Below are 12,489 nucleotides of genomic sequence, written 5' to 3' on the forward strand. Positions count from 1 at the left end.
TTACAAGCTTAGGCCGTCCGCGAGCCGAGTGGATCGTATTAACAGAGCAAGCACGCTCTCAGAGCGCTGTAGCTGTTAGACCGCTGTTAACTAAGCGCGGTACCGGTTAGCGATAACAGGTTGTTAACCTGGGAAGCTAACAGCGCGATTGCCCTGTTACAGCAAATTTAATTGTTAAAAGCTTTTAAGCAACGATCTAAAGGGTTACATCGAAATATAACTTTATAAATTTAATATTCCCAATTAAGTTGGATATTTAATAGAGTAAAAATCATGAATGAAGTTGATTTATTTTTCCAAATTTTATGTAGAAGAAATCCCACGTTCCAGAATCCACATAAGCTGTTACTGTAATCTGTATAAAACTTAATTCGAAAACAAAAAAAACTTTTCCAATCTTTTAAACAAACCCAATCCGAAACCCGTCTATCAAAACAAATTTCAACAAATATCCCAGAAACAATATCATCAGATTATTTCGTTTGAAAAGGTAAAAGAAATCAGAAGAACACACGAGTGCGAGTGCGAGTGCGAGTACGAGAGCACTCCATTCAATACAATATGTTGTAAAAACTAAATGCAATCAGGGAAAACTTTTTCATACCCGTATGGGTAACTTTTTTACAGCATTTGGCCGCCTGCTATAAAATAACAATAAAATCGGTCGGTGTCCCTTTTGCCACGCATTTATTGGACTGGCGTTTTTCCGTATTAAAATATCTACATTCAAATGCAATAAACGCCAAGATATGGATCCCAGTTTGTCCATCTCCCAAACAAAACTTCCTCCACCCCCCCCCAAAAAAAGAGTGAAAAAATCCGCCTGACAACAAATAAAATCAGAAACACTTCGGCCAAGCCGTGTGAGTCCTCACAATAAAGGACATTCAAATAAAAGCAGGTGACACTCGGCCATGAGGTGCAATAAAAACCAGGGGCGAAGCGGGGTGTCCTGCCATTTGGTATTCCACCTCGATGTCACATCAAAGGTTTGGGGTAACGAATTCCATACCAAACAAAATACATGAAGGCGCAGGAAAAATTTGACAATCGATTGACATTATAGGCAATTGTTGTTGCAGGGATATGGACCAAGGCACAGTGCGTTGGGGTCTATGGGGAATGGTAGGAAAAAACATGGCAGGACCTTCCAGAAAGAAAAAACTCAACAAAATGTAATTAAAGTACACAGTGAGACAAAAACTTTTGCACGATAGAAAAAATTAAGTTACTTGGAAACACACACAAAATCTTTTTTTAAATTCAAAAACCACTTTGGGCATTTTTTTTTAAGAATTTTGTTTCTTTAATGATTTTTGTTTTAGTTGAAAAATTTGTTTAACAAAGGCACAATTTTTTTAGTAAGTCAACAAAATGTTATATTTTTTTATATTAGTATTCTACAAGTAAAAAAAAAAAGACCGTCTACGACCTACACAAAAAAATAATTTAAAAATTAAAATAAAAACCCACAAAAGAGCAGACGAAAACTTGAAAAAGTATGCGACATTAATGAAATAGTTAAAAAACCGTCCACAAAGGAGAACCATCTTCCACCCCTCCCCTCTGACTGAGGGCACACCTTCCCGTCAGACCTATAACCACTGTGCCACTGCTCGTACCTGCGACGAAAGGTCAACAGGCAAAAGGTAACCAAACAAGAGCCTGCTGGCTGGACCCTTTTTGCCAGGCCATGGGTGGGAGGAGGGGGGGTACTGGGATATTGTGGTGTCATAAATATTTGCACGCATCGGCATGTTGGGAATTTTGCTTTAAAAGTGTACCGATGCCTGCCTCAAACAGAATCCAGAGAAGAGCCAGAGTGGGGGTGGACCCAGAATCCAGAGAAGAGTCACCCCACACAGAGAGAATGAGGGCGGACCGTGCGGCATATTAAATATTTGATGCAACACCAAGGGCTGCCAAAGGGGAGAACTAAAAGAACTAAAGAGAACTTTCCGAAAATACCTCTTTACAGATTGGACTTTAGCCGGAATTACACACACTGCAATGCCTCGCTGCTGGTGAACGACACATTGGCCATGTCCGGGGATCAGCCGACGTGGCTGAAACTACTGCCCCAGCGACTGCATACCCCCGAGGCGATACTGAACACATGGCTGCACTTGGGCGGCGCCCCCCAAGCCCCGATTGGCCTGATTATCGAGTTGCCGCCAGCACAAAGCGGCACCGGCTTCACCGGGTGTCTCCACACGCTGCGCATTAACGGACAAGGGCGCGAAATATTCGGGTAAGTACTCTCCACCGATACGAATCGGTTTTTCTGTCTTGTTTTTGCATACCCTGTAACGCAGAGGAGTGACAGAGGATATATTTGTCATTTGGAATCGTTTGAAACAAGTTTGTTGGTCATTTCATTTAGAGCGTTGGATTTCAGGTTCTAATATAGCTAAAAGAATCAATATTTGTTGATTAGTCTTCGGGCACTCCCATATCTTCAAAGTTTGGATACAAGCAAAGGCTTAAAATGAAAAAAAATAGTCCACAATTTCAAAGTTACAGAGTTTCTTCTCTATAGAGTTCCATATACAAAGCTCCTATCTACCTATACACCAAATCTTATTAAAATCCCCTGACTATAACCCCCAAAATATAATGAATGTTGTATTACCTAAATGGAAATTTCTCTGACTTATTTCCCATCATTTGGCTTAGATGCTTTGCAATGATTTCAATCATTTTGCTACTCATTGAGCCACTACCAGGTATCCCCATAGTCGAAACAGCGACCACAATATTTGTTTTGTGTTGCCCTTTGGGCACTTTGAATGCTGGACTACGGCTAATGAACATCTCTCCCTGAAAAAGTTACGACTTTTCTGCGGCGGATGGTCGATACGGCATCTCTTAAATGTTTATGCCGCTTACAGTACCCGTACCCGTGGCCGTGCCTCAAGGCACGATGAAAAAGCAGAACTGTCGGGAATAAAATGAAACCATTTGATGGCTCAAACACACACACACAAAGTTGCCAGGTGGCGAAAGCCGTTTCCTCCATGGCAGCGCTGCAGTAAAAGACCCAGATTATATGGCCACTGAACGTAAAGAACTTTTTTGTGGTACTATATCCATGGAAAAATTAGCTCGACTTGCCTGAAGCGATAAAACTGATAATGTTAGCCCGAGTCATACATGCGATAGGCATTAATCAAGGTAATATGGCAGAGAAAAGGGAGCTTTGGCAAAGGTCTTATATGTATTTATTAGACCATGTTTGAGAGGAGAGAGAATATTGTTGGGTGGCGCAGAATTTATGCTCTCTCTTTATCCTTCGACTACCGAAGCCAGTCAGCGAAAGGTGCTAAAGAAAAGAGAATTCACAAAACAAAATACATGTCGTGTGCGCTATCGAGTCTGTGGCACAGTTGACTGCGGTTCTAAGAGCTTTTTCCTCGTGATTTTGAAAGGACAAATTACTTTATTCGATGGATTAATCAATTTTCTATATATGTAAATGGCATAAAAAAGTGTAAAATTAGGCGAAAAACTGCGCTATTCTCCAAGAAGTCCAAGGTATCGCATGGTCTATCTTTTTCCTAAAGAAATGCCTGAATTACCAACGAAATGGCCATACTAAAAGCTTATATATTATGGACTCCGTAGCAAGTTTTGCACTGAAAAGAGTCAGTGCTGTCAGTGAAAATGAAAATGCAGCAAACTTGATGAAAAGGACAGGCTCTCAGAGAGCGAGAGAGAGAGGTTGGGGGGGCGGGGAGTGGATGCGGAAGCCATTCGTCAGCATTCAACGTTCATAAAAGCGCGAATGCAAACAGATGGCCCCCCCCCCCCCTCCAAATGGTAGAGGGGGGGGCACATCGCAGTGTCCTTGTCAATGTGCTGACAGCTGTGGGGCTGTTTGTCAATTGGCGCCAAAGGATTGCCACCGAAAAGGGACGACACATCGTCCCATAATATTGACACATCGAATTAGACTTCATGAAATTAGCGCATGACACCTTGCCTTCTTTGCAGCGACGCCCTGGACGGCTTCGGCATTACGGAATGCGGCTCTTTGGCCTGCCTGTCGAGTCCCTGCCGCAACGGTGCCGCCTGCATCAAGATCGAAACGAACGATCTGGATGAGAACGGGGAGAAGGCGGAGAAGTGGAAGTGCAAATGCCCCACAGGCTACATGGGACCCACCTGCGAGATATCCGTGTGCGAGGACAATCCTTGTCAATATGGCGGCACCTGTGTGCAGTTCCCGGGCAGCGGGTACCTCTGTCTGTGTCCCTTGGGCAAGCACGGACATTACTGCGAGCATAGTGAGTGCCTTTGGCTATCCAAAATGGAGACACCCCACTCATCTCTCTCCCCCTCTTACAGATCTCGAGGTGGCTCTTCCCTCCTTCTCGGGCAGCGTCAACGGTCTGTCCTCTTTTGTGGCCTACACGGTGCCCATTCCCCTGGAGTACTCGGTGGAGCTGAGCTTCAAGATCTTGCCCCAGACGATGTCGCAGATCTCCCTGCTGGCGTTCCTGGGCCAATCGGGCTATCACGACGAGAAGAGCGATCATCTGGCCGTGAGCTTCATACAGGGCTACATCATGTTGACCTGGAATCTGGGCGCCGGACCGCGTCGCATCTTCACCCAGAAACCCATCGACTTCCGGCTGGACGCGCCCCGAGTGCCCTACGAAATAAAAGTGGGCCGCATTGGACGGCAGGCCTGGCTCTCGGTCGATGGAAAGTTCAACATCACAGGCCGTTCGCCAGGCAGCGTCAGCCGGATGGATGTCCTGCCCATCCTCTATCTGGGGGGCCACGAAATAGCCAACTTTAATACCCTGCCACACGACCTGCCGCTGCACTCGGGCTTCCAGGGCTGCATCTACGATGTCCAGCTGAAGGCCGGCGCCGTGACAGTGCCCCTGCAGGAGACGCGAGGCGTCCGCGGTCGAGGAGTGGGTCAATGTGGCACCCGGGAGTGCCACCGACACGCCTGCCAGCACGACGGCGCCTGTCTGCAGCATGGAGCTACCTTTACGTGAGTGGCACGCCGCAGAATTGTACCCAACGGAGCCTTAAAAGCATTTCTTTGTATTGCAGTTGCATCTGCCAGGAGGGCTGGTATGGCCCGTTGTGTGCTCAGCCCACGAATCCCTGCGACTCGTTCAACAATAAATGCTACGAGGATGCCACTTGTGTGCCTTTGGTGAATGGCTACGAATGCGATTGTCCTGTGGGACGCACCGGCAAGAATTGTGAAGAGGGTAAGCCAGGTCCTCTCATTCAATGTTTATCACACTCATAATCCTGTGGTTACCCTTTCCCGCAGAGATCCGCTCCCTCAGCGATGTCTCGCTCACCGGCAGACGCTCCTATTTGGCCGTTCGATGGCCCTATCTCTACGACGCCGGCGACAAGCTGGGCGCCAAGCGCTCCCAAATGGTTAGCTATCGGAATTTCACCAAGAAACTGATGCCCCCGAAGCCCATCTCGACGCCCAGCACGCACTTCGTGATGAAGCTGCTCAATGAAGTGGAGAAGCAGCGCAGCTTCTCGCCAGTGCCCCTCATGGGCTCGAAGACCTTCGAGGAGCACCATCGCGTGCAGTTCTTCTTCATTGAGTTCCAGCTGCGTCCGCTGTCGGAGCGGGGCCTGCTCCTGTACTTCGGGACGCTGAACAACAACCAGGACAAGAAGATCGGCTTCGTTTCGCTCTCGCTGCAGGGCGGCGTCGTGGAGTTCCGCATCTCGGGACCCAGCACTCATGTCACAGTGGTGCGCAGTGTCCGGATGCTGGCCATCGGCGAATGGCACAAGATCAAAATGGCCCAAAGGGGCCGCTGGCTAACCCTCTGGGTGGAGGGCAGTGCCTCCTCGGCACTGGCCCCCTCGGCAGAGGTTCTAGTCGAACCGGACTCGCTCCTGTACATAGGCGGACTCAAAGATGTCTCCAAGCTGCCGCATAATGCCATCTCGGGCTTCCCCATACCCTTCCGTGGCTGTGTTCGCGGTTTGGTTGTCAGCGGCACAAGAATTGTTCTCAACGAAACCAATATTCTGGGTGGGTATTGGCAGAGACCACCCTTCCCTTTCGATCGATAGCTAATAAATCTTTGCCCCCACAGAATCTCGTAATATCCGGGACTGCGATGGCACTGCCTGTGGCGGCGATTCCTGTGAGTCTGGCGGACACTGCTGGCTGGACGAGAAGCTCCAGCCGCACTGCATCTGTCCGGAGTATGCCAAGGGCGATCGCTGCGAATATTCCGAGTCCTGCAAGCTGATACCCTGTAAAAACAATGGCCGTTGCCTGCGCAGCGGACGCTGCTCCTGTCCCAATGGCTGGGGCGGTTTCTACTGTGAAATTGGTAAGTGCTTTTTCCTCTGAAAGGGGCACACAGGGGAAGGCTTAGTTACAGCTCAATAACCGTGACATAAATAACAGTAAATCTTTATAAAACAAGTTTCATAAATCTTTGAAACACTCGCAAATGTGTCACGAGTAAAAGTACAGAAGCCGAAAAACAAAACATGATTTTATTTCATTTGTTGATCTCTTTTTTTGTTGGGTTTTTTTTTCGAGGGGAAACAAGTTTTTTGTCGGAGTCAGACCCAGCGAGAGCAGAACAATATTATTATTATAATTAGAGATCTACAACAACAGAATATATAACCATTAACAGCAGCAGCATCAGCAGCCCAGCATTTGGTTTGGTTTGATGTCTCTCGGGATGGCTCAGTGCACAGCGGGGTCAGGAAGTGGCACAGAAATTAGCAATCCGCTTCGCAACAACAACAGCGAGGAGAACACTCAAATATCGTATGATAATAGAGTTGGAAAATAATTAAAAATCAGCCATGACTCAAAGTTGAATGCTCTGCGGATTCGTTGGGCAGATTTGCATATCGATAGGAGGGGAGAGGAGAGGAGAGTAGAGCGATATCTATAGAACTACATTCTCTTGATTGCGTAAAAAGAGTAATAATACTCGGCAGGTATGCAGATATTCCAGTACATAATATTCAGGGGTTTTATTCTTCAAAAAGTTTTTAAAAAGATTTTAATGATTTTTCATGATTTTTTACTACAGAATTGTCACCATTTTTTATGGTTCTCAAATCTTGTATTTGTCTCAAAAAGATTGTCTGAATTCGATAAGATATTGAATACCAAATCCAGACATATCCGATCTGGTCCAGATATTTTCGGATATTTGAAGAATTCTTAAAGAATTTTGTTTGATGCCAGTATTTAAGGGAAATGTACCTTTTCCAGCCAAGAAACCTCTACTCAGAAGAATTTTCCCTAATTTTCCTCGTTGAAAACCCCACATAAATCTTCATCAGAATTTGCATTGAATTTCTCCCAAACACTTTCCAATATCAATCAAGTACATGTCACAGCTCAAGCAGCTCCAATCAGTAGCTCCACCTGTTCCCTCTCCCCCCATAACGGCTCAATAATTCAACCTTTTTGATGATCTCTGAAAATCATAATCATTCCCAAGCAAAACATCAATCAAACAATCTACGAATCCAGCTTTTTTGACGATGGGAAATCCCATGCATCTGCCAGTCTGTGGAGATACTCCGCACAGCTGTCGGCCTTTCACTTATTAGCAAATTGTGAATTAACATGCCACAGAGAAACAAGTTGAAATTGAAATTGAAGTTGAAGAAAATAATACAAAACGCACAAGCACAGAGGAGAGTGGGGGGGCAGAGACAGGGACAGCGACAGCGACAGGTGAAGTGCTGCGGCGGAAAGCGAAATGGAAAATCAGAACTCCAGACAAGACGAGAGCTAGAGATTAGGCAAGTCTTCAGTACACTGAGAAAATCTTCAGACAAATATTCCAGCTAAAAAATATACTTTAGTTTAGATGTTTTCTATTGTCACTCACATTGCCATTGATATTACGAGACAAGAGACATCCTGAAGGTACATTTTACTTGTTTCCCGACAAGACATTAAAACCGACAGAGAATAATATATTTTTGTGCCACTGAAATGTCAATACTTTTGGTAATAACATTTTCTGGGGGGAAAATCAGGTCTTTGACAGTCAAAAACTCTCGGGACACTACGTATATAAAAGAAATATGTCAGATAAATACTATCCAGGAACAGAATTGTGGAAATTAATTGTTTCAGAATAGAAATTTTCATAATACAAATTGTATAATAAATAATTTGTATTATTACGATCCCTTCTATAGACTGAAAAAATAGTGTAAGGAATGAAAAGATATCCTAATCTGAATACTGAATCGTATTTGGAAAATTGTATATTTTTATGCTCTAAGTATTTAAAAGATTTCGACGTTTTTTTTCTGTGTAAAAGATGGAGATTATTGAAGTAGGAACAAACGAGATCAGGGTCTAAAGAGCTAACTCATTATGAGAAACAAAAGATGCGGATAAAGATGGTGTAGATGAAGATTGAACAATGCAGTAGTAGCTTAAGCTAAGAGTGAAGCCAAAGCAGAGGCAGAGATTGGAAGCCAAGACTGAAAACTGAATCCGCAGTCGGAGTGGAGTCTATTACAGATACAGATACAGATACAGATACTGAGACTGCCACTGATGCTGTAATTTAATTATGTATCGTATCGCATCGCATGCAATATGTTTAATGCATTTCCCCCTCTCTACCTCTCTGCCGCCACAGCCATGAGTAAACCAACAACACCGAGCTTCCGTGGCAACAGTTACCTGATCTTGCCGCCACCGCGCATACCCATGAAAGACAAGCGGCGCGGACCCTCGCTCTATGTGCGACCCCGCGAAGCCATTCAAATCAGCCTCAATTTCTCCACGATCGAGCCGGACGGCCTGCTCCTCTGGAGCGAGCACGATCGCCGCAAGTTCTTGGGCCTGGGCCTGGAGAACGGTCACCTGAAGCTGGCCAGCAATCTCCTGGGCAGCAACAACGACACGGTCCAGGCCCCGGCCAGTGGCTTCATAGCCGATGGCGCCTGGCACTGGACGAGTGTGCTCTTGGATCGCACTCGGCTGGAGCTGCAGCTGGACGGAGAGGTGATCTTTACGGAACGATTGCCGGAGGGCAACGTCAACGGCAACGGCAACGGCAACCGGCGGGATGGGGCAACAACAACAACGACAACGCAGGCCACGGCATTGGCCAACAGGCGAAGAGCAGCGGGCCAAGAGCCGACCATTAGCTATGAGGATGTCTTTTATTTGGGTGAGTTCTTCCAGCCCTTCGATTTAATTTTAACTAGAATTTAGCACTCACCGGCACTTGAGACACTTGGCAATTGTTTGTTTGTTCGCTCCACCATATAAAGCACTTTTTTCACACCGAAAAAACATAAACAAACGCTTAAAGACCGACGAAACACTTGTTGTGTTGGATTTTTGAGCGTGACTGTTGTTGTCGAGTGTGAAAGAGAAAGAGCAAACTCAAGCGGGGCTGCCAACTTAAGTCACAGAAACAGCTGTTTCTGCTAGAAAGTAAATTTAGTACGAAATAAGTGTGGAGTTTAGCTAATTCATGTAATTAATAAACATAAACACAGACAATCAAGAAAGTGTACACGAAATTCCTGCCAAAAAACACAGCCGTTAATCGCAACAGGTGGCTGTAAGACATAACAGCGTGCTGTTAAGCGCAACTAAAAAGCTATTAAGGCGTTAAGCAGCACTGTAACCGTTTCAAATTCAAACCCATACTAAATGTACCACCAATTTCCTTTACAGGCGGCTTTCCCAATCTGGATTCGGTGACTAAGCGCACCCAGGGGCGCTACTTTGAGCCCTTTAAGGGCTGCCTGCAGGACATACAGTTCGGGGCCGAACCAAAGGCCATTATCAGCGATTTCTCGGCGTACCAGGGCGAGAATATTGGCTCTTGTGATCTCCACGGTGATGAGCCGATTGTTGTATAAAAAACAAATAAGAAACGAGTAAAAAGTAATCAAAAAAAAAAGAATAACGCGATTATTGTGAATTTTCATGATTCCAAAGTACGGGAGAATGAGCAAAACCGAAGAAAAGACGAGAGAGAGATGATGATGAAGAAGAGAGAACTACTTGTAAGCTAAGTGTTAAGACGAGAATATAGAGAAAATGGGGAGAATCGAGAGCGACAGCGATTCCCCGGGCATCAATATACACAGTTTTTGGGGCAAAAGCTATCGATTAAAGATCGATTGATATAAAGACAAGAAAAATGGAACGTAATTTTGTAAATTTTATAGAAATAAAAACTGAAAAAAACTGAAAAAAAGACAAAAAGCTTAGACTTAAAAAAATTGGGGACATTCAAAATTAATTGAATAAAAGAAAAAAAAAAGACACTAAACTCTTGAGACAAAATTATATAGTTTAGGATCTAAAAACTAAATCTAGAAAATACCGATTACCAGATACAGATATAAAACTTCTCTTACGTAAGTGATATTTCAAGTGGAATAATGGATAACAGCCCCCCTCTAAAAACCAGAAGATTCTTGAATTATGAGAATGTATATTTGTTTTTCTGTTGATTGTTACAATAACTCTACTATATATGATAGACTATCCAGATTATGTGTTCTTCTTTGATTCGATACTCGAAACTGCCCTACGTTTCTGCCATTTTTTATTTGTTCTACTTTGAGATGCAATTTTAGTTAGGATCGTATAATATTGTATTGTTTCCCCTGTTATCTGTATACGTTATATAGCATAAAGCTCTCCCGATTGAAGCCATTTAGTTGCCTTGTAGTAAGTTAGCGTATAATCTCTGTCTGTCTCTATAAACTATGATTTCTCTTGATGAACTAACTCAAAAAATGAAATGAAGCATATACGGGAAAATCTATAGTTATGAAAATCATACAATATAATTATTCTTATAAATGGAAAAAACCAAGTAGCAAGAAACCAAAAACCAACTTATATATATATACAATACGATATACAATACATGAAAAAATCAATTGGTAAATTGTAACCAACAAAAAAAATCGCAGTACATTAAGTATGTATTTATTTCGAGAGACAACTTAATCAGTTATAATTTTAAATAAAAAGATAATAAAAAACGAAAAACGGAAATTAGAAAAAATATTAATAAACCAAAAATGATTTGAGAACATTATTTATTGGCAGGCGTTTATGGAGTATCGACTCCAAGTAATATCCAAAAACATGTGCTTACAATAATGATGTTCCTTATGACAATCCCTGATCATAGATTCTTTGATCAGCTTCTTCTTCCACAATGTTCTCCTATAAATACCAGGAAGATCGGTTTATCCCTTCGAAACAACAACAGATTTCAGCTTTTTTCATAGCTAAAACTGGTATTAGTCCATAAGAGGCATCAAAGAAGATTAAAATATATAAGCACAAATGATGTGTAGCGATAAAAACTAACCCACGTCTAGAAAACATTCCCTTATGTTCAGATTTGTTACAGATGAAGTCTCCCAAAAGAATAAACTATTTTCTTTGGCATATTCCTCAGCCTCAATGGTGCCTACAGCTCGACCATCCGTAATATCAGCCTTATGGCCCACTAAAGCTATGACTATCCTGGGTGTACAGCGCTGAAATTTCTCATTATCAAGAAATTATTCTTATCCTAAAATACATATCAGTTAAGGGTCATATCTTACCTTTGTTTTGAGTTCGACGGCCCAGTTTTTCGCGGACTCATAGCTCAGACGATTGTGTATGTCGTATACAAGTAAAGCGCCTTGAAAGTCTGTATAATATCTTCGCAAAATTTCCTTAAAACTTTACCAATCTGTAGAACTTTAGCCAGATGTGAAGTTTGAAGCCCACTCACCACTTTTGACCTGCCGTATCCCAGATCTTTAGCTTCGTATTTAGATGGGGCTCACATATTGTCTTTACCAGAAACTCAGCACCCACCGTGGGCTGTCCGCGCTCTGGCGTTTCGTCCTTTATGTATCGCGAGATCAGAGCTGTCTTGCCCACATTCGAGTCTCCCAAGATGACAACTTCGTAGTCTGTCGGCAACATTGTGCTGTGTCTACGCTCAGGGAGGTTCAGTTCTGCTCTAATTGTAGCGACACAGAAAAACCTCCAGCAAGGTCTTCGATTTCTCACTGGCAGAAGTTTGCGGCTGTGAATCACTTCTTTATGTGATTAATCGAATGCCCTTTGGGAACCATACCAAAGCACTCTTTGGTGGAAGGTTTAAATAATAATATATCTCTCTATTAGTAACTAAAATTGTCCAAACTATCATCCGAAATTCCAATTTTCCCAACAGTTTGAATCATAATTATTATTAACTTAACTAATCCAAAGCAGTGATGAGCAGATTGTTTGAATTTGCAATGTATGTGGTTTTGCCACATATAGTCAATTTTTTTCTCTGGAGCTCGCTTTGCAGCATTCACTTATGCGTATCGAATCGAGCACAATTGTATTGTGTCATTCACAGAAATTCCCTTTTGCAGCATTTGCTTGTGCGTCTCGAGTGCGTGGATCAATATGCCGGATAAGGCCATCGAAAGTACACAGCTTTTTACAGTCTC

General features: G+C 43.4%; 2 protein-coding genes and 1 pseudogene across 3 annotated transcripts in view; 1 reads left to right on the forward strand and 2 right to left on the reverse strand.

Annotated features, from left to right (window-relative positions):
- LOC6589455 (MKRN2 opposite strand protein) overlaps positions 1-9,323 on the reverse strand; it is a 73,331-nt gene extending 64,008 nt beyond the window's left edge. For both annotated transcript variants that reach the window (XM_002014833.2, XM_026988375.1), the window contains exon 1: positions 9,231-9,323. The gene's annotated coding sequence lies outside the window, so the exon portion shown is untranslated. The remainder of the gene's footprint in view (positions 1-9,230) is intronic.
- Positions 1-10,248, forward strand: part of LOC6589452 (protein eyes shut) — a 70,092-nt gene extending 59,844 nt beyond the window's left edge. Inside the window, exons 7-14 of the mRNA XM_026988374.1 lie at positions 1,979-2,251; positions 3,994-4,286; positions 4,348-5,008; positions 5,071-5,234; positions 5,300-6,031; positions 6,096-6,338; positions 8,643-9,179; positions 9,695-10,248. Coding sequence (XP_026844175.1) covers positions 1,979-2,251; positions 3,994-4,286; positions 4,348-5,008; positions 5,071-5,234; positions 5,300-6,031; positions 6,096-6,338; positions 8,643-9,179; positions 9,695-9,882 — 3,091 coding nt within the window. The 3' untranslated portion in view covers positions 9,883-10,248. The remainder of the gene's footprint in view (positions 1-1,978; positions 2,252-3,993; positions 4,287-4,347; positions 5,009-5,070; positions 5,235-5,299; positions 6,032-6,095; positions 6,339-8,642; positions 9,180-9,694) is intronic.
- A 1,104-nt stretch (positions 10,249-11,352) lies between these two features.
- LOC6589438 lies at positions 11,353-11,968 on the reverse strand (annotated as a pseudogene).
- Between the last annotated feature and the right edge of the window lie 521 nt (positions 11,969-12,489).

This window comes from Drosophila persimilis, unplaced genomic scaffold, assembly GCF_003286085.1.
Source record: "Drosophila persimilis strain 14011-0111.01,24,50 unplaced genomic scaffold, DperRS2 tig00000191-arrow-pilon, whole genome shotgun sequence".
Taxonomy (NCBI): domain Eukaryota; kingdom Metazoa; phylum Arthropoda; class Insecta; order Diptera; family Drosophilidae; genus Drosophila; species Drosophila persimilis.